Source organism: Musa acuminata, chromosome BXJ2-2 (assembly GCF_036884655.1).
Source record: "Musa acuminata AAA Group cultivar baxijiao chromosome BXJ2-2, Cavendish_Baxijiao_AAA, whole genome shotgun sequence".
NCBI classification, from domain to species: Eukaryota; Viridiplantae; Streptophyta; class Magnoliopsida; order Zingiberales; family Musaceae; genus Musa; species Musa acuminata.
The window spans coordinates 27,380,190-27,405,800 of NC_088339.1; the positions used below are offsets into that span (position 1 = coordinate 27,380,190).

The 25,611-nt window shown below is 42.5% G+C and overlaps 6 protein-coding genes and 1 long non-coding RNA gene across 21 annotated transcripts; 3 read left to right on the top strand and 4 right to left on the bottom strand.

Moving 5' to 3' along the window:
- Window positions 1-1,131: 1,131 nt before the first annotated feature.
- LOC135605726 (uncharacterized) lies at window positions 1,132-1,892 on the bottom strand. Its single transcript, XM_065096150.1, has one exon. It carries the CDS (start codon window positions 1,890-1,892, stop codon window positions 1,449-1,451), a length of 444 nt encoding a protein of 147 aa, XP_064952222.1. The 3' UTR covers window positions 1,132-1,448.
- On the bottom strand, window positions 1,230-6,430 carry LOC135605727 (small ribosomal subunit protein eS17-like). 2 transcript variants are annotated; one of them, XM_065096152.1, is made up of 3 exons: window positions 5,872-6,430; window positions 3,978-4,049; window positions 1,230-3,643 (listed from the first exon to the last, which is right to left on the bottom strand). In XM_065096152.1, exons 1-2 carry the CDS (start codon window positions 6,128-6,130, stop codon window positions 3,979-3,981), a joined length of 330 nt encoding a protein of 109 aa, XP_064952224.1. In that variant the 5' UTR covers window positions 6,131-6,430; the 3' UTR covers window positions 1,230-3,643; window position 3,978. The 2 variants fall into 2 exon arrangements, with proteins under 2 accessions (XP_064952224.1, XP_064952223.1); XM_065096151.1 differs by lacking the exon at window positions 1,230-3,643 and adding an exon at window positions 3,723-3,905 and having other exon boundaries at window positions 5,872-6,429.
- A 459-nt stretch (window positions 6,431-6,889) lies between these two features.
- On the top strand, window positions 6,890-10,984 carry LOC135605723 (NAC domain-containing protein 14-like). 2 transcript variants are annotated; one of them, XM_065096143.1, is made up of 7 exons: window positions 6,890-7,168; window positions 7,414-7,694; window positions 7,959-8,348; window positions 8,528-8,879; window positions 9,045-9,457; window positions 9,589-9,683; window positions 10,293-10,984. In XM_065096143.1, exons 1-4 carry the CDS (start codon window positions 6,976-6,978, stop codon window positions 8,849-8,851), a joined length of 1,188 nt encoding a protein of 395 aa, XP_064952215.1. In that variant the 5' UTR covers window positions 6,890-6,975; the 3' UTR covers window positions 8,852-8,879; window positions 9,045-9,457; window positions 9,589-9,683; window positions 10,293-10,984. The 2 variants fall into 2 exon arrangements, with proteins under 2 accessions (XP_064952215.1, XP_064952216.1); XM_065096144.1 differs by having other exon boundaries at window positions 6,995-7,237; window positions 7,368-7,694.
- An 858-nt stretch (window positions 10,985-11,842) lies between these two features.
- LOC135605725 (MADS-box protein SOC1-like) lies at window positions 11,843-13,574 on the bottom strand. Of its 3 annotated transcripts, none has more exons than XM_065096149.1 (6): window positions 13,393-13,574; window positions 13,115-13,193; window positions 12,659-12,720; window positions 12,489-12,547; window positions 12,372-12,413; window positions 11,843-12,176 (listed from the first exon to the last, which is right to left on the bottom strand). In XM_065096149.1, the coding sequence occupies exons 1-6, from the start codon at window positions 13,572-13,574 to the stop codon at window positions 12,166-12,168; spliced, it is 435 nt and encodes a 144-aa protein (XP_064952221.1). In that variant the 3' UTR covers window positions 11,843-12,165. The 3 variants fall into 3 exon arrangements, with proteins under 3 accessions (XP_064952221.1, XP_064952219.1, XP_064952220.1); XM_065096147.1 differs by having other exon boundaries at window positions 12,365-12,413; XM_065096148.1 differs by lacking the exons at window positions 12,372-12,413; window positions 12,489-12,547.
- Window positions 13,575-13,701: 127 nt separating this feature from the next.
- Window positions 13,702-15,866, top strand: LOC135605724 (brassinosteroid-responsive RING protein 1-like). 2 transcript variants are annotated; one of them, XM_065096146.1, is made up of 3 exons: window positions 13,702-13,840; window positions 14,386-14,518; window positions 14,613-15,866. In XM_065096146.1, exon 3 carries the CDS (start codon window positions 14,708-14,710, stop codon window positions 15,185-15,187), a length of 480 nt encoding a protein of 159 aa, XP_064952218.1. In that variant the 5' UTR covers window positions 13,702-13,840; window positions 14,386-14,518; window positions 14,613-14,707; the 3' UTR covers window positions 15,188-15,866. The 2 variants fall into 2 exon arrangements, with proteins under 2 accessions (XP_064952218.1, XP_064952217.1); XM_065096145.1 differs by lacking the exon at window positions 13,702-13,840 and adding an exon at window positions 14,026-14,264.
- A 3,188-nt stretch (window positions 15,867-19,054) lies between these two features.
- On the top strand, window positions 19,055-19,999 carry LOC135605728 (probable membrane-associated kinase regulator 6). Its single transcript, XM_065096153.1, has one exon. The coding sequence runs from the start codon at window positions 19,070-19,072 to the stop codon at window positions 19,793-19,795; it is 726 nt and encodes a 241-aa protein (XP_064952225.1). The 5' UTR covers window positions 19,055-19,069; the 3' UTR covers window positions 19,796-19,999.
- Window positions 20,000-20,233: 234 nt separating this feature from the next.
- Window positions 20,234-25,298, bottom strand: LOC135605729 (uncharacterized). 10 transcript variants are annotated; one of them, XR_010484537.1, is made up of 5 exons: window positions 24,150-25,298; window positions 22,312-22,434; window positions 21,313-21,781; window positions 20,861-20,953; window positions 20,234-20,756 (listed from the first exon to the last, which is right to left on the bottom strand). It is a non-coding gene; the product is annotated as an uncharacterized LOC135605729 (long non-coding RNA). The 10 variants fall into 10 exon arrangements; XR_010484532.1 differs by having other exon boundaries at window positions 20,234-20,559; window positions 20,631-20,953; XR_010484533.1 differs by having other exon boundaries at window positions 20,234-21,781; window positions 24,150-24,234; window positions 24,987-25,298.
- Window positions 25,299-25,611: the final 313 nt, after the last annotated feature.

The window sequence follows — 25,611 nt, forward strand, 5'->3', positions numbered from 1 at the left end:
GAGACACCACAATTACTTGTTTGATGAATAGAATACTACTTGATTAGGATTTCATATCATGCTTGTTTGTGTTGCATAATGTAATGGATACGTCATGATCCGATCTCATGGGATAACTTACTCATTAATTTATTTGAATTAAAATATTGATCTAAAACACTTAAATATGAGCTCTTGACAGCAGACTCATCTAAGTCCATTCGAATCAATTCTCACCAAGACCGAGTGATTAATGGATGTCTCGAGATAGGATCTTGCAGTTTCAAATCTATCATGAAATCAACAATTGCCCATCAAAGTTGACCCCTTTTTTTCCCCTTTATGTCGCATTCCATTGTGAGAGTGAATGAGTGAGAGAGAGAGAGAGAGAGAGAGAGAGAGAGAGAGAGAGTGGAGGTCATGCATCTCTAGGAAATGAACATACATTAGATTGTACTCTCTCAGATCGATCAAGTTTCTTAGAAAAGTGATAATTCAACTAATCTTATTGTAATACTATGCCATTAGACTTGCAAGAATCAAACAACACTTTTTGATCTTTGGCTTGCATCATTATCTTTTACAGTACATTCGAGTTCACTTGTTTGCACTTTAAGCAAAAAAGGACGAGCTTTTTTCCCTAATAAATTAATTTTTTAGAAAAAAATAGTACTATGACAGTTCAAGTACACTTCAACACATCATTATCATGATAATGATAGTTGATCTAATTGCATTGATCTGAATCGTGGCCAAACATTATCCATCAATATGTGTCGGCTGTTTAACGATGGATAATACTTAGCTGATTAAAGGAAAAGAAAGTAATTGATGAGGCCAACGCATTTTCAATCACAGACAATGCAATTTTGTTCCAAAAAACACAAAACCAATAGTAAATTTTTAAGATTGAGATCACTTTTGTTGGAGAAAGTAAATGTTAACAAAGAGGTTTTGGCAGTGAAATTTGTGGTTTCATTTGTTGTAAGCTACATGGAGATTTCATATTTCACATGTTCAGCCACCAAATATAAGCATTTTTTTGGATGACAGATGGGTTCATCCCAAACAAGAAAGAACACTATAAAGCCACACAACACATGACAACACAGATCATGAGATCACTACTTGTTCTTCTTGAACAGCCAGATGTAATATGAGACTTGTGTTTGGCTTGCAAACTCGTATTCATTCAGTGTCACTCAAGAACACATCTTTCAGCAGAGAACAGCAGCTCAACGAGAAGAACCTAAAGCAAAAAACAACGCCAAATCCTTACTGTTGACTCGGAAAACATCCATGAGGCTAAAAATTGAAAGGAGAAAACACAATGCAGAAGAAGAATCATTTGCACGCCTTCCTTTTTGTGATCAGATTCATCACCTCCAGCATCAGTCACCGACTCTTCCAGCCTCATGCATGCAGCAGTGAGCAACAGCTGCGTGCGCTGCCACGCGGGTCACGCCACCTTACATCTGGAGCCAGCGGGCGAGTTGGGTGGGGTTGACCACGCCCTGAATGCGGGCCCCGTCCGCCTTCAGCAAGTACGACACCTCCGCGTACGCGATGGGCGGCTTGGACCGCGCTGGCTCCGCGGTCGTGCTCCCCGATCGAACCGGGTTCGCCCTGTCCTTGTCCGGGTCGCTATCCGCTGAACCAGGGCAGACCGCGTTAGCCATCTTGTTATCCGGCTCGGACCCGTTCGGCTCCCACCGTTTCCCGAAGAGGGTTCCTTTGGTGAGGAACTCGTTCGCCAGGCACCCAGCCAAGAGCCGGTTGTCGCGGGCCAGCGCGGGCTGAACCGGATCCGGCCCAGCGGGGGACCGCGCCCGAGGGGAGTCGGACGGTTCCCGATCCTTCCGCTTCCTCAACGCGCCAGCTGCTGCCTCTCCCGCCCGCAAGTGAGTCGACATGATTTCAGTTTCGCCACGTCAGCAAGAGGGCATCGAATCCGCAAGCGAACAAAAAGAAGGCCGGAGAGGGATCAGATTAAAAGGAAAAAAAAGAGGTGAGGGGGCAAAACGGTAAAAGAAGAACAAAAGGATAAGATCCACAGCGGGGACGTTACGTGACCCCAGGAATCCGGCGAACCACGCCGGTATAACGGCGAGCGGCGGCCGTGGCGCGGCGGAGGGGGGCCAAGCAAAGGAAGCGCGAAAGGAGATAGGGAAACGCAGGAGGATGAAGAAGATGATTTGAAGGGAGAAGAGAAGCCCTGGTGAGGTCGAGGGATGTATATAATAGAGATCAAATAATGAATGCCCCTGGAACTTGAGACAAATACGAGTCTGCCATCGTCGGTCTCGTCGAAATGACCGACCTGTCCTGCCAATTGAACTCGGTGATTTGTTAGCTCCTATGACTTGAGTTCGACAACGTTCGATCCAAATCGATTCAATATTATACAGCTTCTCACTTTGAAATCCCATCAAATCACCCTTCGATTGGATTTAATTTGGTTCGGAACGGGTCGTTCCAGAACCATTAACAGGTGTGAATCGGCGGTCGAGGGGGCAGAGGGAGTTCGTCGTAATTAAGCATGACATGCAGGGGCAACTACGTACCAAGAGAAAAACAAACCCCAACTCGGTGTGGCAGCCATTGGAGGACAAAATAAGGAATCTTCTATTGTTCCCCGGCTTTGACTTACCCCCCAACGTACCCGTATGAGAATGGAGGAGCTGGTTTGAAAGAACCGATGGGACCCGCAGGGTTGACGAGGTCGACTTCCCACGCATAAAAGTGCGCAGGGGCACATGAAGAAATAAAGTATTCAGAAGAGGGTTAAGACGGTCATTTAGGACTGAAAGATCGAACGGGGCACGTGGTAGGGGGAGAAACGAGCGTCTGGAGGGCGGAGAGCGCACGCGCGATGATGGCGATAGGCTTAGAGATCAACGATCATGGGAGATCCACGAGTAAGATGACGATACCACGTTTGGGTGACGGAGACGGGCAGATAGGTGCTTGGCGAGCGGTGGCACCACCGCCAACCGTGGCAATGAATTGACAAGATCACCCTCCAAAAAAGCAGGACATCCATAAATTAATCAGATAACAGATGCCATGAGATTAATCACATCAGCTCATTAATTTCAGAATGTCATATAGCATGATAAGTTTAATGTGGTTTAAGGCAGTCATCCCAAAAATATGCTTCAGAAAACAATTAAGGGAGATGAAAAACCTTCATAAGGTTTTCTCATGTGACATGAAGAACAAGAAGGAAATCAAATCAGAAATCAATCAAGGAAGATGAAAAACCTTCATAAGGTTATCTCCTTTGACATGAAGAACAAGAAGGAAATCAAATCTTTTTTTTTTCCAAAAAATGTACAATGAAAATTCACTAAAATTATGCTTCAGAAATCAATTAAGGGAGATGAAAAACCTTCATAAGGTTTTATCATTTGACATGAAGAACAAGAAGGAAATCAAATAATGTTTTTTCCCAAAAAAAAAGGTATAATGAAAGTTCACTAGATAAGAGAGCAACAAATTATTAAAACAGAAAAAAAAACCCAAAACAAATAAACCACAAAAAAATCATGGTTGGTGAATGGAAACATTGCCTTGTCCAGATCTTGTGTCTTTCTCTTTGCACATAGTCTCTGGTCACTCCAATGAAGATTTCCCAAACCCCTTGCCATTCGATGGATTCTCGCTGCAGGCAAGGTTATCGGTGTAACAAAAGTATATTGTGGCTTTTCTCGTTCAATAATAACCAAAATAAAACAGGGCAGTTCCTTGAATGATTTTGATTAACAGAAGTATCAAAGCATGGAATAACCACAGGTATTTACAAACTTGTTTTTTTTTTAAGTTCTATCGTTCATCACAAACTTCAACATTTCTAATGAACAAGGGTGTCTTTCGATGAAGACAAGCTTCAGATACCTTGACCATTGTTTCACCAAGAAGATCCTCTACATGAGATTGTTAAATGATTAGCATGATCTTTACATTTTCAAGTGATAACAATGCGAAACATTTTGTACCTTAAAAACCGTAAGACAAGCTCTCCTCCTCTCCACACCTCATGACAAAGTACTGATCATGATTTGCTATACCTACAAGTCAATCTGCAAGTTAGAGCTTTTATGTGTCAATGTCTCAAGTTATGATGATTTTGTAAAGCACCTCTACAAACTAAAGCACATACATGCTTATGCAAATTAAGCTTAAACATTGGCCTTTTTGTTAGGAAGAGATACATTACTTCAAAAGGATTTGTCTATTTGTTACTAGCAAATCATCTAATTACTTCACTATTACTTCAAATGTTTGGCTCATGTGACCACCTTGAGATTGAGTCACTTTAGCTACAAGTAAACCCAAGAATTTAAGAAAATAAAAGATGTCCTACATGTATCAATCAAAAATCTCTTTTCCCCCACACGTCTGGAATCTATTAGTTCATTCCTTGGGAACAATGCGATCCTATAATACCTGTCTTAAGCTAAGAACGCTTTCCATTCCTACATAACTCTATAAAAAGGACTCACCTCTACAAGCCTCTTTCTATTCACTATTATTTCAAATGTTTGGCCCATGTGACCACCTAAAAATTGAGTCACTTCAGTAGCAAGTAAACTCAAGAATTTAAGAAAATAAAAGATGTCTTGCATGCACCAATCCAAAATTTTCTTTTCCCCTACTCATATGTCTGGAATCTTTTAGTTCATTCCTTGGGCACAATGCGATCCTATGATACTTGCTCCAAGATAAGAACTCTTCCCATTCCTACAAACCTCTATAAAATGACTCACTTCTTTGTCTATTTCCTTCCACAGCCAACCAAGTTAATCATTGTGCTTGCCGCCAACAGTAGTAACGGTAAGCACCAGCAGTTGCATGCAACACTCTAGCATGAAGAGCCAAGAGGCTGGTGATGCCGACCATGGCTTCAGGATCATCACACTAGCCGGTGACAACAAGGGCGCAACCATGAAGGCAAACATGGATCAACTGATGGACACCGATGGCATGATGTATGATGACGACGACATCATATGCACCTACACCAATAACAACTATCAGGCTGTGAACAACTCATTTCTTCTTCGCGGGAGCTGCACGGCTGAGGACCCCGGCATTCATGTGGTCATATCAGAGTATGTTGAGAAGGTTGGCGATGGTGATGATCAAGAGAGGTATGAGAAGAAGAAAGAGAATAACAAGAAGGACAAGAAAAGAGAAGAAGATAAGAGCAAGGGAAGCACCAAAGAAGGTTTGGAGTGGTAAGAAGTATGGCTGATGAGCAAAATGATTATGAAGCAATACTTTGAATGCTAATAGGTAATAGCCTTAGCACCAAGTACAAGTAATAATTCTTGTAAGTTGATGCCTGCTATATTAATAAAGAGAAATTACATTCCGCAAGTCACACTAAGGTGTTTAGTGTGAATTCAGATGAAAACATTGCATTTGTGCATGAGGTAAATCGAACAGCAAAACGAGGAGCACCACAAAGCAGCTTTAAACATGTAATTTTTGTTGTTGCAATGACATTTCTGTGTCAATCCATGGAATTTGCAAAGTAAAAGTTCTACACAAATTCAACACATGAAAGAATCAAGATTTTCTGCAAGGTTCACTATTTGCCTATCTCTTTCATTGTCTCAGAGTAAGGTACAAATTTATCTTAAATGCAATATATATGACTAGTATGAACAACACCAATATAATTCGCTAGGACGAAGATAAGAATTACTCAGCAAAATGTAGAGCTTCAAAGATTACCAGATATTTAATATTCCAAGTTAAATGCTACATCCAAGTCTAGCAAGGGATTAAACAGAGCACATGAAGCTACAATCAAACTATTTCACGCAAAAATTCCAACATTCTAATATCCAGATCAAAGGAAAGGAGAAGAACGAGGGAGCTCACAGAGACAAAGCAATCTCGGAGCCTGCGACCATAGCCACCGCCGGGGCGAGGGCGTTGGCCTGCTTCTCGACGTCGGGGAGGCCGACCTTGACGAGGGGTCGAGCATGTCGAAGGTCTCCTTGTCGACCTCGATGTATTCGACCCTGATGGCGGACTCGTCGGGGTCGAAGTCAATCCGGCGCTCGCGCTCCTCCTGCTGGAGCTTGAGGGAGATGCCGCGGACAGGGCCACGCTGAATCCGGCGATCTTGTTGCGGCATCGCTTCGACGGGATGAAGGGATCTCCTCGAGGATCTTCTAGTTGGTGTGGAAGTCGATGGTGATGAGCGAGTAGTGCCGCTCGATCACCTGGCGGGAGGACTTCTCCACCGTCTCCGTCCGGACGCGGCCCATCTCGGTGTCGGCGCTCTCTTCTCCGGTGGGGGCGTAGCAGCCGGCACAATTACGATCGAAACTTCAAGTTAGGGTTGTGACGGCGTTTGCGAGGGTTGGGCGATCGCCTGCACACGTTGGATGAGTCGGAATGCTGAGTCTTACGGATAGGACTCCCTCGTATCTCCCATTCACGAACGCGTGGACAAATGGGTGACGGTAGACCAGAAGCAAACTTGCCGCCCTGATTTCATACCCGTTTGGAAAATACTCGACAATGACCCACTGCTGTTGCGGACGTAAACATGCAATCATGAAGTAGGTACGAAACAAGGGTGATGTTCGTTTAGTAACAAGATGGGCGTGGCATCGGGTTGCACTCGTCTCCCACAGGTCCTTCGAGCGCAAGCAAAGCCCAAGACCGGGGGAGATCTGCCGTGCGATCTTCATCCAACGGACAGCAAGCGTTCCTCAACGCGTCCACACCTTCCCGCCTTCTGCGAACCCTCGTTTTGCACTTGCGAAAAGACTAAACATTCCTCACCTTTGCACTCCATTCACGAAACGCATTTAGCTCTACGGACGGGCATTATTGTCTTATTCTTAGTGGCCGGGTCGCATGTGAGAACGCCTTCGTTTTATGGAGATTTCGATCACTCCTACCTCTCTACTCTCCACATGATCGGATTCGTGTACTACAGAAGCACCCGTCGCACTTGCCTGGTGACTAGGGATGGAAGAGGATTGGAGGGGTGGGATGGTCGTTCTCTCCCCGAAATCGCTGCCCTTGGGCTTCCGGTTCCGTCCGACGGACGTGGAGCTGGTGAACCACTACCTCAAGGGCAAAATTAGCGGCAGGATCAAGTCGGAGGTCGAGGTCATCCCCGAGATAGATGTCTGCAAATACGAGCCGTGTGATCTTCCCGGTGATCTTCCATTCCCCCGCCCTCAATTCATGTCTTGCTGCGGAAGCTTTACCTTTGTTTGCGTCTGTGGTCCGTGTTCTGTTTCCCCTGTTTTTCTTACTCGAAAATTTGTTCGGAATTTGATGTCTCCTTGCTGTTTTGTCCCCAATGTTTGATTTCGGATTCCGCGCTGGCGTCACTACACTGTTTGTGTGTAAAGGTTGGACTCTTGATGATTGTCTGTGGTGGTTCCTGTGCCCGGGCAGATAAATCATTGACCAAATCAGTCGATTCGGAGTGGTTCTTCTTCGCACCGAAGGACAAGAAGTATCCGAACAGCAACCGTTCCAACCGGGCTACTGAGGCTGGGTATTGGAAACCCACGGGGAAGGATCGGATGATCAAGTCCGGGTCAGCTTGTCCTGCAATTATAGGCATGAAGAAGACCCTTGTCTTCCACCTTGGCCGTGCTCCCAAGGGCGTTCGCACTAACTGGATCATGCACGAGTATCGCACACTCGAGTCTGAGTCTGTCTCTGGTGAGCAGGTGAGTAGCTTCTTTGTTTCTTTTCGTTTTATCTACAACTTTTCCCTTTTTATTGTGGGGATAGGTATTATTGCACTATTACAGTTTCTTGCATTGATAAGCAACAATTATGATTGCTTTCTGAATTTTGTTTCCTAAGTTAATTTTCATGTAATTATTAGTTTCTTGAAATTTTTATTCTCTACCTCTATTTCTATCTGGTATCTTTGTATTCTTTTTATGCTTGTACTCTCGTTACATTCTGTTCTTCTCAATCTTGTGCAGGGTGGCTTTGTTCTCTGTCGTTTATTCAGGAAGTCTGAAGAGAAGACCCCAATTTTTTATAATGATGATTTCACCCAAAGAAATGTTGATGAGATGGAGAGTAGTGGCTTGTTTGCTCCAGCAACACCTTCACCAGGAGAGACACTACATGGAGTAGAGGCTACAGAGGAAGTTGTGACACCATTGAACCAAAAAGATTTGGAATCTGATTTGCAAGAGATTTTACAGCCTTTGCCTCTGAAAACTAATGTGCAACCATCAGGTGTTAATGGGCTGGCAGCAGATAAGACTGATATCACAAGAAGCTATCCTTTAAAGCCAGAAGAGTCTCACTGCAATGAGACTATTGTTTCGGATGCCGCTAATCATGGAACTGTTTTGGGATCTGAGGTAAGTTATTGTGAACATGATCAGTTCATCCTAATCTGTAGACTTGCTTATATATCTCTAAATTTATTATGGCTTAAGATGAGAAATTTTGCCATCCTAAATTACCCATTCGTTATAATTATACTTCAGTCAGGCGAATATAAACTTTCCTCAGTCTTTTTCTTGTATATGGAATTCAGGATGCTTTTCTGGATTATTTAGCACAATACTTTGGCCCAGAGTATGACACGCTTGGCCCTGATGATTACCGTCTGAGTTCCACACTACTATCTTTCACGGGGAACTCATTTGATGCTCTTCATCATGAATGTCTGCAGGAGCTTAGTCAATTTGACAACATTGGACAGGATTCTGTCACTGAGTTTTTAAATGCAATGCTTTGTGATCCAGAGGAATGTTCCCCTGAGGTATCAAATGCCCCAAGAGGTTTCCTAACTGAGTTTGAACCAGATAATCAGATCTGTGTGACCAGGAATGATTCCCCCTGGGATTCACCACTCTGATAAAGAACCTGAAGCTACCGTTTTTGAGGTGAGATTTTCTTTTCTTAAAAGGAAATATTTTAGGAGCACCATTTCTGTGACTTTTCTTTGTTGCCTTTGCAAGTTCCTAAAATCTGTTCAATTGCATGAACATATATGATAAAGCAATTTTAGTTAGAGAAGTTGTAAAATTCTAATTTTTCTTATTTGCTAGGTACCTTAGAGGAACATGGTGTTTTCTGGAGGAACCAACAGTCTGCCCATTTGTTCAAGCAATTCTTTGCGGAAGAACAGTTATATTGTTCCTAAGAAACAAGACATGAGTCAGTTTTCTGTGTTTCCCAATCAGAATTCGAGCCTAAATGTTTGCTCAATGGTCTCTGCTGCAACGAATCAAGAAAAAACCAATATGGGCAACTCTGACAGAGCTGGAATCCATGTCGGAGCTTGCAAGAATTTGTCAGGCTCTGATAACTTGATTGAACAGCCAGGCTTGTCAAGGAACCTGTTACGTTTACAAAAGCTCATTCACGATGGCTCTGTCCCCAGAACTGATCATGCAGTAAGCAGTACGATTGATGATATGGTCAAAACAGTGTTCCTGACTGAGGTTTGAAGCTTTATTTGGTAATTTTCAGAAATGATAACATTGAGCTAATGTTGAATCTTAAGTCAATATTATAACAATTGTTGTTGTTGATCATATTGGCCTAATGAAATGTTTAATCTGAAGTGGCTAACCTTGAAAAGTGTTACAGGTTAGAAAACATTCACTCGGAGCACCAATTTGATGAAAAAAAATCAGCTTCTGATCTTACTGCCAGTATCAGTACTGAGGACATCCCTTCTCGTGGTAATAAGCCGCAAACCATGCTGAAACTAGAATATTTTGATCACTGAAGTTTTTACCGATTACTAGAGCTCACGATGGATATGCCTCGATTTTAGTATTTTCTGCTTTTTTATTTGCTTTGTATTATCCTAATTCTTCGAAACCGTATGGGTGTAAGTTCCATTTGTGCCCCTTGCACATGTTGAAAATGGCAGGTTATAGTCCAAATAGTTTATGCCAATTAGAAATTGAAAAGAAACAGCAAACAGTCCTTTTCATGTATCTAACTTTCATACATATATTATATGTATATCCCTGAAAAAGATAGACTGCTTTTGGTTTTCGAGGGGGGATAAATTTCATCTCGATATTTCTAGGGGTCATTCTGAGATTACCCTCTTTCCATGTGTTGCACATCAAAATTTTTCCTAATAATATTCCAGAGAATGTGTATCACTCTGACCTATGAACCAAGCCTTAAATGACCTTCCTGAGCAATTGATTAGTTCCAAGGGTATATTGGGTATAACTCATCTTGAGTTGGTCGAGGTGATGTGAACATGATAACTGAGCTGACTGAATTTGTGGCACAATCAACTACTTTGCTGATCACTGTTGATTCTCATGCAGATAATACAAATTCTACTGAGCTAAGGTCCTCTTCTCCTGAGATCTAAGATTCCAAACCCGAGTTGATGTTGAGAACAAGATGGAGACATAAGAATGAGGATAAAATCAGCAGCCAGTCTACTGATGCAATGGCAATTAGAGCTAGACATACTCGACTATTACAATCACATTGATTCTATCAGCAGTACTTCTTTTATTATTCCTTGGATTACAATCAGGTGCCTGAGCTCCTGAGAACAGAATCAACTCTTGGTCTTTGCAAAATTTTCAGTCTTGGAACATGTAAAGTTTACAGCTCCGCAACAGAGAGTTCAGCAGCCCATCCAGGGAGCTACTTTGAAGCTATTTCTGGCTGTGAAGGATGAAGGTATCTGACCAAATGAAAAGAAGCAGAGACTCTGTAGATACACATCAGAGGTGGCTTCTTGGTACTGATGTCGAAGCACTCGACTCTCCGAGGTGTGCTCTACTACACAGTAGTTACTAATTCTGCATGGGTTTACTTTAACCACCTGCACTGCACACTACCTTATCGTGATGGCACATTTGATGGTTGTATCATCTTGTACCATGGTGTTGTATAGGTCAGAAACAGGCAAGTCTTTGTTTTTTTTTTAGTCCGGCCCATAGGTGGGATTGTACCGGACAATAAGGGCATTGAGCTTAAATCTAATCAATTATTAAAAAAAAAAGTTCGCACGCAGCGTGAGAAGTGGGCGGCTAAGCTTCCTCGACTTTGACCTAAATTTTATTTTATACGAAGAATTCTTGCAATAAACTTTACAATACTAATGGTATCAATTTACGATTTATCTTTTCTTAGATATTTTTTTGATATATTCATTTGGTGAAATCTAAATTTTTTCTTTGATAAAATTCATATACGATAACGATGATATATTATTATTGAATCAAGATTTATATTATTAATATTATTTTAGACAAAATTTATTATAAATATATTATCATTATTGGTGATAGTGAAGGTTTGAAGTGGACTACGATCTCGTGATTTTTCTTATATTAGGTTTTACACGTAAAAATTTAATATTTTAATTTATGATTAATTTATTATTCTAATTAATATTTAATTTTAATAATAAATTAATATTTTAATAAGAAACCCATTTTAATAAAAAAGAGAAAAAATTATTCAACTATATACTCGTGCAAGTATTCATCATCATTACAAAGTGATGTGGTTCTTACTGGACATATCTAAAATCTCCTGTCGAACTCTCAACATAGGTTTCATAATGTGAAGCATAATTGTGTTTTCTACATAGAACAGGATTGGAAAAACTTCAATGTGATGTGATTGGCTTGGGGTCAAATGCTTGCACATCCAGAAATTTTGATTCTCAAGCACCAAGTAATATTCTTATACTGCTCCTTATCATTGCATGCTACAGCTATTTTCCCAGCTACATTGGATCACAATCATGTTCATTTATCTTATAATTTTGGCAAGCTTCTTCCATTGTTCAAGATTCTTCAAAACGAAACGTGCATATAGCCATATTAGTTCTGTTTGCAACTACAAACTAGTCTTAAAACCAAAGACAAAGGCAAGACTGATTTAAACCTGTCCAACAAAAATCTTAGTCAACATAATTCTCATCCTTTTGCGTTATTTGAACTGATTCCAACTTGAGCTAAGTAAGGCATATGTCTACACCTATGTCTCTCTTAGGGAACTGTAAGACCACTTATTCTGCAGCATCAAACATATAGATGCATTATATATGTGCACAATCAAATTGGAATCACACTGTTTCTCCTTCATCTTCCGGGGCATCCAATGCAAAGCTCTGTCTCGACATCAGTATGTTGACCGGGTATGCCAACTTCGTTGGTAGCAGCAAATGGTAGCTTATATTGTAGCTTGCATGCAATTCAAACATCAAAAATTATCATCTCAGGTCAAACCATGGAAATGCTTAATTTACTTAACGATGGATAAGATAGAATCACTTTTACATCGATTGATTTGATGTACCATTTCACGTTAAAGATTTGTATTATACTTGCATAGGATAACATAAATGTTATTTGGCAGGGTTTGGAGAGACCTTCTACCTTCTCTTGAAGCTGTGCAAGCTGCTCTTCTACTAATTGGTACTGAAAACAACACATCCACTTTAGCTTATCAATGTCTTCAATTAGAAGTAGACAGTAAATTGCCCGGTGACTTACCCTCCAATTCATGCAGTTCTTCAAGAGAACATGATTCTAATTTTTCACCTAATATTTTCCTTCATCATGTTTTTGGATTTAGAACCCCAAACCCAGCAAAATTTAAGCATTTTTAGTTATTATAATGACACACAAAAAAAAAAGAGAATGAGTAGAAGGTTGAAACTGACCATATAGTGGATTCAAGATGCTCCATCTTCTTGACCATATTTGCAGCTTCATACCTACATGGCTTCAATTACAAGAATTAAATTTTAGGACATTATAAAGAAATATTTGAAATGAGACAAACCATTTTATTATTATTCTTTTTCTGAAATTAGAAAACCCATCAAGATTCCATTCAAAGATCCTTTGAACTTTTTTTCTTCTTCTTTATGAATCTCTCAACTATAAGAAAAAAAGGACCTTAGAGAGGAATTTGATGTCTTCACATTCTTTTTCTCTCTCCTTATCTTCGCAACCTTTCAAGAACATGTTTTTCTTCCCTTACTTGTGAGGTCAATCAAGTGAGGGAGAAAGGGAAGCAGCTAAAGAACCGGAATGAATGCTTCAGGATTGAGCAATTAAGGATCTCTTAAGGTGCCTTCATGCAATAAAACCTTAAATGGAGTTGGAATGCAGACCTGCTTATCATGTTCTATGACACTGCCGCTGGTCCGTTCTTTTGCTTGTCCTCTGTAACGGTCAAGTATTTCTTGCATTCTGCACAACCCAAGAAATAATAAGTCTTTCATGCGTTCTATAGCGTTCATCCTTTGCCAGCTATACTTTTAGTCTGACAAAAATAATATTAGAACCATATACACAATTATGCACGACATGACAGAGAGAGAGGGGGTCGGTTGAAACCCTAACGATCATCATCATGGAGAAAGGAAGAGGGGGCGGGGAAGGGAAGGACCTGGAGGTGGCGAACTCGTAGAACTTGCCGCGGGCGGAGAAGATGATGAGGGCGATCTCGGCGTCGCAGAGCACCGAGAGCTCGAAGGCCTTCTTCAGCAGCCCGTTGCGGCGCTTGGAGAAGGTCACCTGCCGGCTCGTCGCGTTCTCTATCCGCCTCAGCTGCGTCTTCCCCCTCACCATCCTCTACCTTCAGCCACGGAACGACACGGGAAGGGTCAAGAGCGGATCACCACAAACGGCAAAACACCGGATTTGGTTTGGGGGTTGGGCGTTTCGCGCTCTCTCTCGAACCTTCCTCGTTCGGTTCGTCCCTTCCTAAAAGAAAGATGGAAACCGCCCAAGTTTGCGCTGCGGTGGAGGCACGTCTTTGGCCATCTGTAAGCGGTCGGGGCCACTGCTGCGCCTCGTACGACAGCGATAGGAGAAAATGCTCCGGCGGCCAGCAGGTACGCGTCCGTACGATCCGTCTCTCTCTCCCTCTCTCGCCCCCCCGCCCCCCCCCGCCCCCACCCCATAAACCACCGGCGGGGCTCCTCCTCCTCCCGCGCCGGCGACTTCTCTACCTATTGGTCTCCTTTTTCTTCCCTTCTGCTCCATCGTTTGCCGACTCACATAGGCCGGGCATGGCTAGCGGCGAATCCATGAGGACTCTTCACGAATATTTCTTCTTGTTTGCGTCTTCGTTGGCCAAAGTGGGCCGCCAAGCACCACTTCCCATGGATCACTTTCATGTGAACCCCCTTTCTGTCTCCATCTAGACATACTTAGCTATATCTAATTCAATCAAACTATTCTTTTGGCATCACAGTTGGATATCGATAAACGATCAAGAATTAGATGATACCAGAGGAGGATTCACGTTTGGATCATGTAACTTGATCAAGAATTATCTGAATATATCTACTGTAATCTTCATTATGTTAATTCAGTAATGTCTTGATCTAAATTTTATGGTAAATAATAATCAATACGGTGCCAATTTATGTTGTAGACATAATAATAACCACTATGGTGGCAACTGTGGAACCATCAAAGCTCCCTTGTGATCATGGGAGCCAATCTTTATCCACAAGCAAAGAGAAGAGGACTTGCTTCGTTCGTGTAATCTGCAGTCAAAACGAAGGGTGAGACTTGCTATTTTTCTTACATGTAGTGAGTACGACTAGATGATGGATTGAAGTGGCCGAAGCATGATTCCTGGATCTTGTCCCTTTGCAGTCTCCCTTCCTGGGAGCAGATTGTGTTCCACGAGTCGAGAGTCTCAATTAAAGGAGGAGGAGGAGGAGGAGTTCTGCTATCAGTCCTTTGTTGACATGGGGTTTCCGGTGGGCTGCTCCGAGCTGATCGTGCCATTAACGCTCCTCCGCATAGCTTTGCTCCTGGGCCACCTGCGACGCCTCCTCTTCCTGGTCTTCGACGTCCTCCCCTGGCCCGACAACTCCAGCAGCATTAGCCACGGCAGCAGATGGAACCAGCCGTTACAGTCGGCGTCGGCGACGCTGACCATCGGAGGGGCGCTTCCGGTGGTGAAGTACGAGGAACTGCCGGAGGCCGACGACGGCTGCGCGGTGTGCTTGTGCGAGCTGGAGCACGGGGACGAGGTGCGGCGGCTAAGCAACTGCCGCCACGTGTTCCATCGTGGCTGCCTGGACCGGTGGGTGGAGCACGACCAGAGCACCTGCCCGCTCTGCCGGGCTCCTCTCGTCCCGGTGGAGATGCGCTGGGCCTCCGCCACGGATTCTTACTACGACGACGACGACTGCTTGTCGATCGACCAGAGCATCTTTAGGTAATGGCGTCATACAATAGCGTGATCTCTGCACTTTGGCTCTGCTGATCTCTACACAGGGAGTTCACGTCACTGATCTAAAGAAAGCTATTGGTTTGAGCAAGATGAAGATTCAAGAGACCTCATCAAAAGTAGCTAAATCTTTCTTCTTCAAGTCCTTCCTCTCTTACACTCATCAGTACTCAAACATCTCAGCTCTTGGACTCCGCCATGCTTCTGCTTCCATGAAGCTCCAAAGACCATAATACCTCTGCGTCAGATGAGGTTATGTCGAGCAGTGTCACCTTTCAATCACTCTCTATGTAGACAACTTCTTTACCACAGTATCATCCACAAATTTGGACCAACTCCATATCTCTATGCAATTCAATCTGTCAACAAAGCCACCAATGCAACATTACACTGATTTCCTTGAACACATCTTATTCTTCTCTGACATCTAATCCAATACAAAGGCAATTGGTGGCAGAACATGACTGTTCTACAGGAACTAATTTTGTCTGGCCAAATAAACTATTTGTAAGAGATGCTTATGTAAGATTTAAAGAATATTTTGTTACAAAAAATATTCATGTAAGAAATGAAGATGGAAAGAGAACCAAGGAGTAATAGTTAAACTACATGTATTAGATTTGATCCATAATTTAATAGATTAAGTATTTGGGTAGAATTGATTTTGTTTTTCTTGTTTTAGGGACACTTATAGTTATCGGAAGTAGCTTAGACTACCGAATAAAATGACTTCATCGAAAGATCTGCCTGTGTTTATGATAATTTCAAATTTTAGTTTTGGGTTTCGGAACATATTTTCATTGTTTTTTTTTCAAAAAGAAACATCTCAAATAAATATTGATGTTACATTTATGCGACACTTTGGCACCATGTAGGCGACATATGATCGACATATCAACAACATGGGGCAGCACAGTTTTAACATGGCCGACACTTTTACATCTCGACTAAGTCTGACCCATCAATGCATGTTCTAGATTTAGAGCCCCACAACGTCACATTCCTAGTTAGGCCGAAGAACAATATATAATTGTATCCTGTAATAATCGTCAATTTTGGGAGTAACGATAGTTGGAGCCCACTTTGAAATGTGCTCCCCACGTACATTTCACACATAAAGAAATTTCTTTTAATAGCTCGTCCAAATTATCTAAATCCAATATTGACTTGATCATCGAAGAGACATTGATCGAAAACGCCCTCGACTTAGTTTTATAGGTTTGACATATTTAGGTTAGCAAGAATTGAAATTTGTATTAAGATTGACATGGGAGGAACCTCAATTGGCTTCGAAAATCACTTTCAATTAGTGTTAAAAGGTGGGCTCATGAGGTCTCGACTCCCCTATTAGGGGCACTAATGAATACATTTAGTCTCACATCGTATAAACTTAACAAGGCTTTATAAGTGCTAACATTACCCTATACTTAACGTTTTTTTGGAGCACACCCCGAAAGGGATTTCCATATAGATTCATCTAAAACGGAGAATTCCTCGTGATCCCTCGTAGGCATATGTTGGTTATAATAATTTATTATTTTTCACTTGATAGAACTAAACTCTAGTATCAAAAGAGAAGTTGACAAAGATTAGTGATCCACTTATTTTAGTTTGGTAGATTTGGTTAGAGAAGAAATGGTTGATCCAACATTACCTATCTACGAGAGGACAAAACTTGAAGCTTTAGGCAACTTGATGTTGACGTTAATTAGCTCATTCAAATAGTTGAATTAGAGACAATCCTTCTTAATGTCTATTTTTATCGATTAACCCTCCTGATTGTGATGTTATTATGTCAACGCACGCATGAAACCATCCTTTTCGACATCTTCTCACATTGCATCATGTCCCATTGTTCTTTGCAGCTGAACTAGCAAGAACACAACTCTCTCTTCTCCTCTCTTCTTCGGTACAATATTTCGTCAACACAAAGCATTTTGTTGCGTCTTATAGCATACATACGAAGCATTTGGTTTATGCTTAGAAGCTATATAATTGAATGGTGGCATCAAAAAGGCAGCTCAGCTACTAAACCTTGCGTACGATTCCTTATCATCTCGATGGAGAAAGCATCATAGAATTAGATTACTCTTGCAAATTTGGACGTAAACTCTTCTGCTGTCGCTGCAATCTGTGAGTTAATTCTGTCCAAGAAACAATGTGATTGCTGACTAATATATGCTTCTTGAAAGCATATCTTTTTGAGCATGTTGATGACAGCAACTCAAAAGCATATCTTTTTGAGTTTGTAGAAGGATAGGCATTGATCATGCCATCCTTGTGATCCTGCCGTCATATACGGCCTAATTAATACCAATAAAGCCAAACCAAGTTGATAGAACGCCAAAAGAAATAGTTCATCACAAACTTTCTTTTTAGCTTTTCTTACCTCAATATGCGTTTCTTAAATGGTGATAATTGATTAGTTATAAGCCAATTCGATGATTCCAAGATTATCATAGCATCCTAAATCTTGCTTCTTCAAAGATGAACATCACATATCATCTTAAATCCAATGGTCAAGCAATTGAATTAATCTAATATACTTTTCGATAATTATCTAAGACCCGATCCAGAGAATTTTTCTTTATAATCTATACCTCTCATTGAGTATCTATTTGTTAGAGTTCCATAAATTCAAAATAAAATATATTTAGACATACAATTTTGTATAATATTTGTCATCATTGGACATAAAATATTTTTTTTAATAAAAAACTGTTGTTAAATTAATTGAAAATAATAATCATATTAATGAAACAATGATCTGAATCAAAAATCAAAAATAGTTTTGAAAGTGGAGTTTTGGTATGTGTTTTTGAACCAACTGTGGTTAAGCTGTGAGTGGAAGATGGAATTCCAGCCTTGTCCTGTGTGTGACTCCTTGGCATTCATTCATGTGTGGCATTCATGAGACTCATCACCTCAATCTTATCTTGTGTTGCCCAAATCATTTGGCCAATCAAGGAAACATCTCCACAGACAGTCTCTTGAGATGTCATGTCATGCTGTCATCTGTTTGGGGTGCACTGACAGCACTGCACACATCTCTAATGGACTGCCCAAATCCACCCCCCATCTTTGATGGCATCATAAAAACACCTGTACTTTTTCTTACAGCTCATTTAAGGTATGGTTTTATGTTACTTAACATCAATGTCTCCTCAGTGTAACTCATAGCTCAATCAGTACCTAAAATGACTTGGAATTCTCCAACAACAACAAAAAAATCTTTTTTTCTCTGCAGTGTGCTTCAATTTTCAAATATTTAGTAGTGTGTCATATTTCTCATTTGCAGATTATATTCTAAATATTACTTTTTTCGAAGGAAAAATAAAGCAAAAATACATGAGTATTTTCCTAAATAGAAAAATAGATTGAGCACTTTCCTATAATTTTGAAAATGAGAGATAGTTTGTAGGAGAAAAAAAAGGGGTCTTTGAAGGGAATTGATTTAAATATTTACATATAAATAATTGCAGTGTATATATTGTTAAGTGATATTTTGTTATCAGTAATGAAATTGACTGATTAAATGTGAAAAATATGAATTATGATAAAAAATTATTAAAATAACATTTAATTTTGCTATCAATAATGGGTAAACTTGGAGGCGATTCGGGCCGTTGACGTGCCCGATTCCACGTGCGAGGCCTATTAGCATCCACCGTTGATTTCATTGAGGTGACTAATCTCACGTGCGAGTCTTATTTAGGATCCACCGTCCACGTCAACGTATGTCCACCGAGAAATCACGGGTAGATGTTGTCTGACGTCATCTATTTTGTCGACATCTATCAGGTCTCCTCCATATCTACACGCCTTCCGTTCGTCTTTGCGTCGCACAGTCATAGCCTTCTTCCTCGCAGCTCACATGGAGTCCTCGCAGCAGCAGCGCCTCGACGACAGCTTCTCCTACGGGTGGCTGGTGAGCGTCAAGCCGTCCGAGCCCCTCGGTGACAGTCACCGCTCCGTCGACACCCAGGACGGCGGCGGCTCCTTCATCGAGCTCGACCCCGGCTACATCTCCATGCGTTGGACGGACGACGGCCACGACTTCGACTTCAGCCTCCCGAAGCCGCACCACCAGGCCCAGGTCCAAGCCGACCAGATCTTCTCCGACGGCCACCTCCTGCCGCTTCACCTCCGTAGCCCGTCCGCCGGGGAGGCAGGCAAATCCCAGCCGACGTACTCGTGCGCGGTGCCGAGTCGAGCCGCCTCGGCCAACTCGTCGCCGCTGTTCCACTCCGCGAAGAGCTCGCCCTACTGCGCGAGCTCATGGTCGCCCAGCAGCAGCCTCGCCTCGAGGAGCGGCAAGTTCCATTCGCAGCTCGTCAGGAGCTGCGCCAAGTCGCCCAAGAAGATCCTGTGCAAGTACTTCTGCTTCCTGATGCCATTGTACAAGATGGTGAAAGATTTCAGACGGAGTTCTTGGAGATCGGTAGGCAGCTGCAAGGACTCGGCGAGGAGCTCTCCGAGGACGAGCAATGCCTTGTCAAGCATAGATTGGTGCCGCAGCAACGCCGATATCTCGATCTACGATGCGATTCTCCACTGCAAGAAGTCAATTGCAAGTTCGAGTGACACGAGAACTGTCTGAATTCAGAGCTGCAATGGAGTGTCATCTTAAGTCCTGCTTTGGAATTCTTTCAGGAACAAGACAAGTAAGAGACGACCTGCAGCAGGGCATGGCTAACAGGGGAGGAGGAAAGCTGCATGTTTCTCCTTTTGTCTCATCTTGTAGATTTGAAGAACTCGTATACTTTGGTGTGATGAGGAAACACCTCTTCTGTTTCTTTTGTCAGTCGATTTTTCTGTTTAGCATCTCACTCGCTCAACCCAAAGAACAAAGATTTTACTCGATGATGAACGATCAGAGGTACTGATGATCCAAGAAATGCCGATTTGACATAGGAACTCTCCTTTTGCAATCAGTGACAGGCATGAGAGAGAGAGAGAAACAATTAGAACAGCCAAGAGTGTTCCTCAATCTGATTCATGCCTTGGGTCCTTTCAAATCATATACTCTGTTCAGAAGTCAACAAGAAGTGCAAATCTTGATGTCAATCAGTTCGTATTACAGTGATCTACAGTAGCTAATCATGGCAATTAAATATAATCCGAGTACCAAAGGACGTCTCATTACCAGGAAAAATCCACTGTTTTCTCAGTACTGCTCGATGAGATACAACTACTTAGGCCCCCATGCGGTGACACATTCCACAGCAAAAGCTTCCTCCCATTCATGCTGTAAGATGGAGATCAATCCGGTGGCTGTCATCCGCCTGCTCACTCTATCCCCAAAGCACGCGACGCCAATGTCGCGGTGTGCCGACAGGCGTCAATTTGTGATGCACAATCTGTCTTCGATGAGCACCGAGCGTGTGAGTTTGCTTAAGGATATGGAGTGAAGGCGAGGGAAAGGAGCCACTCACCCACTCACTGTTTCATTTGAGGCCGCGGATGCAGAAAGCGAGGAGAAGGCAGACAAGTGCTGGGCCATGGAGTCTGTCCTCACAAAAAGATGAAGACAGCTCTTGGTGAGATCTGGATCGTTCCGGCTACAGGAAGGAAGGTGGAAGGAGGGCAACGGGGTCAGCTCGGGACCATACAGGTCACATGGCGAGAGCGCTAAGCAAGGGAACAAGGAGACGATGATGCGCACACTGTGTTTGTTCTTTTGCCAGGCTCTTCCGTCCTCCTCTCCGCCTGCTCCTCGGGATCGTGGGGGACCGACAGCCAAGCCGCGAGTGAACTCCTGTAACGAACACGCAATGCAAGTCAGTCTTCTGAAGCACATCTCTCTCTCTCGCTCACACACACACACACACTCTGTATCCTATGTGTTCATCCAACGTAGTGACTGCAACCACGCCGCGCCATTAGCGAAGCGTGGAAGCAATATGCCACACATTCTCATGTAAATACTATATTCACTGTGTTATTGTATACTGCGTATTCTGTGTGGCAAACAACGCACTGGTGTTGCTTTGCTTGGAGGAAAAGAAGGATGCCTTCTTGTCACCACTTTATGAGCCTCAAGCAACATCTACACATCACAGGATTTCTTCTATATTCCTGGTGATCCAGGAACACAGAGATCCATGTGCTCCCTACCTGTGCACCTAATTCCCAGTTCACCAACATGCGAGCTGCTTCCTTCTGTTCTCCTGTGATCCTTCAGGGGCTTCAACTATTCTCCTCACGGCAACAAATCAGCTTGCGACGGCAGCGGTGGCGGCGACTTGAGCTTCATCAACACAGCAGAGGATGTGCGGCAAGCGTGTATGCTGCCCACGAAGAAGAAGGCATTGATGAGGAGAACATACAGTGCAACGGGAAGATGGAGGTGATGGTCGGGGTTGATAAGGCATCTCCGGCGAGGATGGAGTGGAACAAGCACTACCGCCACAAGTTCTTTGAATCAGATTCCTGCGATATATCGGGGTTGCTGCAGATTGATCCGCTCAAGGAGCAGCCTACGGTGGGGGTAGGGTTGACGGTGAGGGTGTCGTTGAGCGTTCCGGTGTCTGTGCTCGTGGTCATGCTCCATTTCATGGACGCAGCGGAGGGAGTTCGTCATCTGCTGCAAGGAAATGGGGGCAGTGATTGAACAGCACATTCATGATATGCACATAGAAATTAAGCAAACTACTTCATAGTAAAAACTTGTACTACTAATTGCTTTCTTTCAATAGACAAACTGCTTTCTGTGAAAAAAATCTAGTGTAAACTATTTGGAATGATGGAAACAAAGTTTGATTTGAAACCAAACATGGAGTTCAGGCATCACAACTATTACAAGATTAAAAGAAGGAACAATGTAGTGCATCAAGTTCCTAGTAATACAAACAGGATTAAAAGGTTGGATACAGATTTATGCTAGCATTGGAATCTGTACAGTAACCTTTGAAGTGGATAGCAAGGGAAACAATAATATTGGAAGAAAACACAACATACAGAACTGTAGAGTATTCAGTGGGAAAGGATGGAATTGAAACAACTAAGACTTTCAGAAAATTCCAATGCATGATTGGCAACATAAATGTTGGTACTAACTGACATGAATTACATGCACAATCCGATCAAAATTACAAGTGCATAAAGAAAACTAACCCAAAACAAGGATCAGTGGCTTCACTTCAACCAGTTCCTGCAAAAGAAAAGTTAATCAAAACATCTAGTAACACCATCTTCACCCACCACTGCAAGAATCTTGATGCTTACATCCAAGACAGCCTGCACAATGCAAAACCAGCAAGAAATCTCGCTAAAATATGTGATGCAAAAAGATACACAAGAAGCAAAAAGATGCATCATATCATAACCGGTGCTAGCCTAGAGGTACTTTGGTAAATTGTCATTGATTTGTGGATAACTTATCGCTTGAATGATGGACATTTTGGTGAGGAATAATTGGGAGGATAGGGGCTGAAATGGCCCAACAACCTGATGTGGGATAGCTTTAGATGCAGCTAAGTTACAAACAAGGACTTTGCATATTTATGCTCGCATGGACTAATAAAACATATTTCCATTTGTTTTTTTATCATATATTTTCAAGAAGGAATGCATAAAACATAAAAAGGTCATTTCCCTGAAAATCATTCTCCCCCGCCCCCCCCCCCACTTCCTTCCTTCCTCTTTTTTTTTTTCTCCCAAAAGGTGCCCTTGTTTTTGTTTTTCCCATATAGTGCCCCTATTTTCTATAATATCGTAAATGCTCTTCCCTTCCCTTCCTCGCTCATCACCTTTGCCCTGCACGGCTACCTTATGCGCATGACTCCTCAACAGTTTGGCGACCTCGCCACGACCCTCGCCAATGATGTTGCATTGTCGCCCACTTGTGCCCGAACAGCGACCAATGCCTGTGGGTCTCGTGGCCTCCGACAACTCGATCAACCCCGACCGAGGCCAAAATGACAATCATAGCCAGAACTCCATTAGAAAGGCAGTTGTGGTCGAGTTCCAACGCCACATCAGCACCAGTCGTGACCAAGCACATGCCCACAAGGACCTTTCCCGTCGCGTCCCTATCTCCCGCAATGCCCTTCGCCCACCGTGCCCTTAATCTGCGATGCCTGTGCGGTCGTCGCCCTCAACGGGGCCATCGCCCATAACAAGGCGACATCTCCTCCAAAGACTCTTCACAACCCCTCCATCTCCGTCATGCGTGGTTTTCACCCGCATGTGTGAGGTAAACCTACATAACCTACAAGCACAACAGGCAAGGAAGGGCGCCGCATAGAGGTGGCGAGGCCTCAAAGTGGGAGCATGGGGCGAAGGCGACGACGCGACGAGTGAGGAAGGGCGGGTGAAGCCGACGGGGCAAAGGCAACGGGTGACGAAGGCAAGGGTATTTACAGGATTACTGAAAATACGGACACTATCTGGGAAAAATGAAAACAGAGAACACATTCTAGGAAAAAAACAAAAAAGTGGGATTTTTTCAGGGAAATCACCCAACATAAAACCAGCTATATGATGTTCCTGTATACAATAGCATGGGGATCTTTCTAACAACATATGGACATGAATCAGGCACCTGATAAATTATCATGAACACATCATAAATAAAAGTTGCTACTAAGTACCATGAGAATACATTGTAATTTAGAACAAGAAATTTCATTAGCATCAAGCAAATATGATTCAGATATAAGATCAAGAAAAAGGAGAACTCAATTGTAGGTGTGATAAATGTCATTTGGCAAGATGTTGAATGTTTTGGCATCAATTGATGTACTAAATAAGCAGGAAACCAACACGACATTCATGCATGATTCTAAGTTTCGAAAGCATGCTTTACTATCATCTCAGCATCAAGCACAATTTGTAGTCAGACATAATAAAAAGTATTGCCATATTGTTAATCCAATGAAATAGTTCATGCTTTAACTGCAAGTCACAAGTGGGTTTCACTCATTTGAAAGAGAAAGAAGATATACACATACCAATGGTTTTCTGCAGTAGACAAGTTTTAAATGTTCCAGGACACAACCTTCTAGCATCCATCTGTTCCATACATCTAAACTATGGCTGCAAATACAAATTCCAAGATCTAATAATGTAAAGAGGATAAAAAATTAAGCCTTGCGGTAAACTGAATAAAAGCCAAGGGGTACATTAACCTGCAATAGTTCTTGAAAGGAGGAAAAATCACAAGTCAACTACATTAGCTGATAGGACTTCATAACCTAGCCTTCCCATACATCTAATTCTTCACCAGCAACAACAGTCTAACTACAAATCCTCTAATCATGAAGGTTTTCTTTGGTTGCTAAGGTTTCTGGTTGTTTGTGCTTAGCCTTGTTAGTCATCAAGTTTTCTCTTGTTCTAAAATTGCACCATATTAATCCATTTTAAGAACATGAAACCAAAGAATGCCACTGCTCCTCTACAATAAAATGAAAACAAGGTAATCATACTAACCAGCAGAAAAAGACTGTAATCCAAGTATGACCTGGATAAATAAGTGTTGATAAGCTGGATTTGTTTTTCCTTTCAGAAGTAGGGTCATTAGTGGGATGTTCTAATGGAGTACCTTGCTGCTAAAAGCAACAAGGAACTTTTGCAGCAGGATCTCTTTTTGCTGCATTAGGTATTGTGTCAAGGGAACCAGCCATCTCAGAAACCCTCTGTCGGGCTACATGAAATCCTAGATTATCTCTTGCATGCAAGGCTACAACAAAGTCATCTTTCAGCAAATCAACAGGTTTTTGATCAAGCTCTGGACTCAACTCCACCTGTTTCCTTGACTATGATTCCACCGTTAGGTCAACAAGACATACTTGCTTATTTTTAGGATCCTGGTCAGGAGAGGCAAATCGGGAACTTTGATCCCTCCCACTTATAGCGGCACCCATCATCTAGACGCCACCTCCTCTGCGCGGTTGGCATCGACGTGGACGAGGCGGAGGCCGAGGTCGGCAGCGAGGGCGAGCCGAGGCAGACGGCGAGATAACAGGGGCGGAGGCGGCGCGGGGGACGAGGGCGAGGGAGTGGAGAAGTACGGCGGCGGCGCACTCGATCCGGCCGCCGGACAGGCCGGCGTGCTCCACCGCGGCGGCCTGCCTCCTCTGTAGGGTCTCATCGCCTCGGCTCATCTGGTGCCACATCAAATAAATGAAGGTTAAACTTCGATCCGGACCGTTGATTTCTGAATCCAAGGCACAATGTCAACCAGATCCCCTTTTTTTTCGTTTTTGTGAATCTCAAAGCACAACCATTAAACGAGCGATTTATCGACGGAAAAAATCGAAAATAAATAAATAAATTTATTTATTTATTTATTTTTGCATCTCTGCTTTAATTTTGCTTTACGATAATCTTATTCTATAAAAGAACAATTTAGTTGTTCTATAAATAAAATTTAGCTATATATATATATATATATATATATATATATATATATAT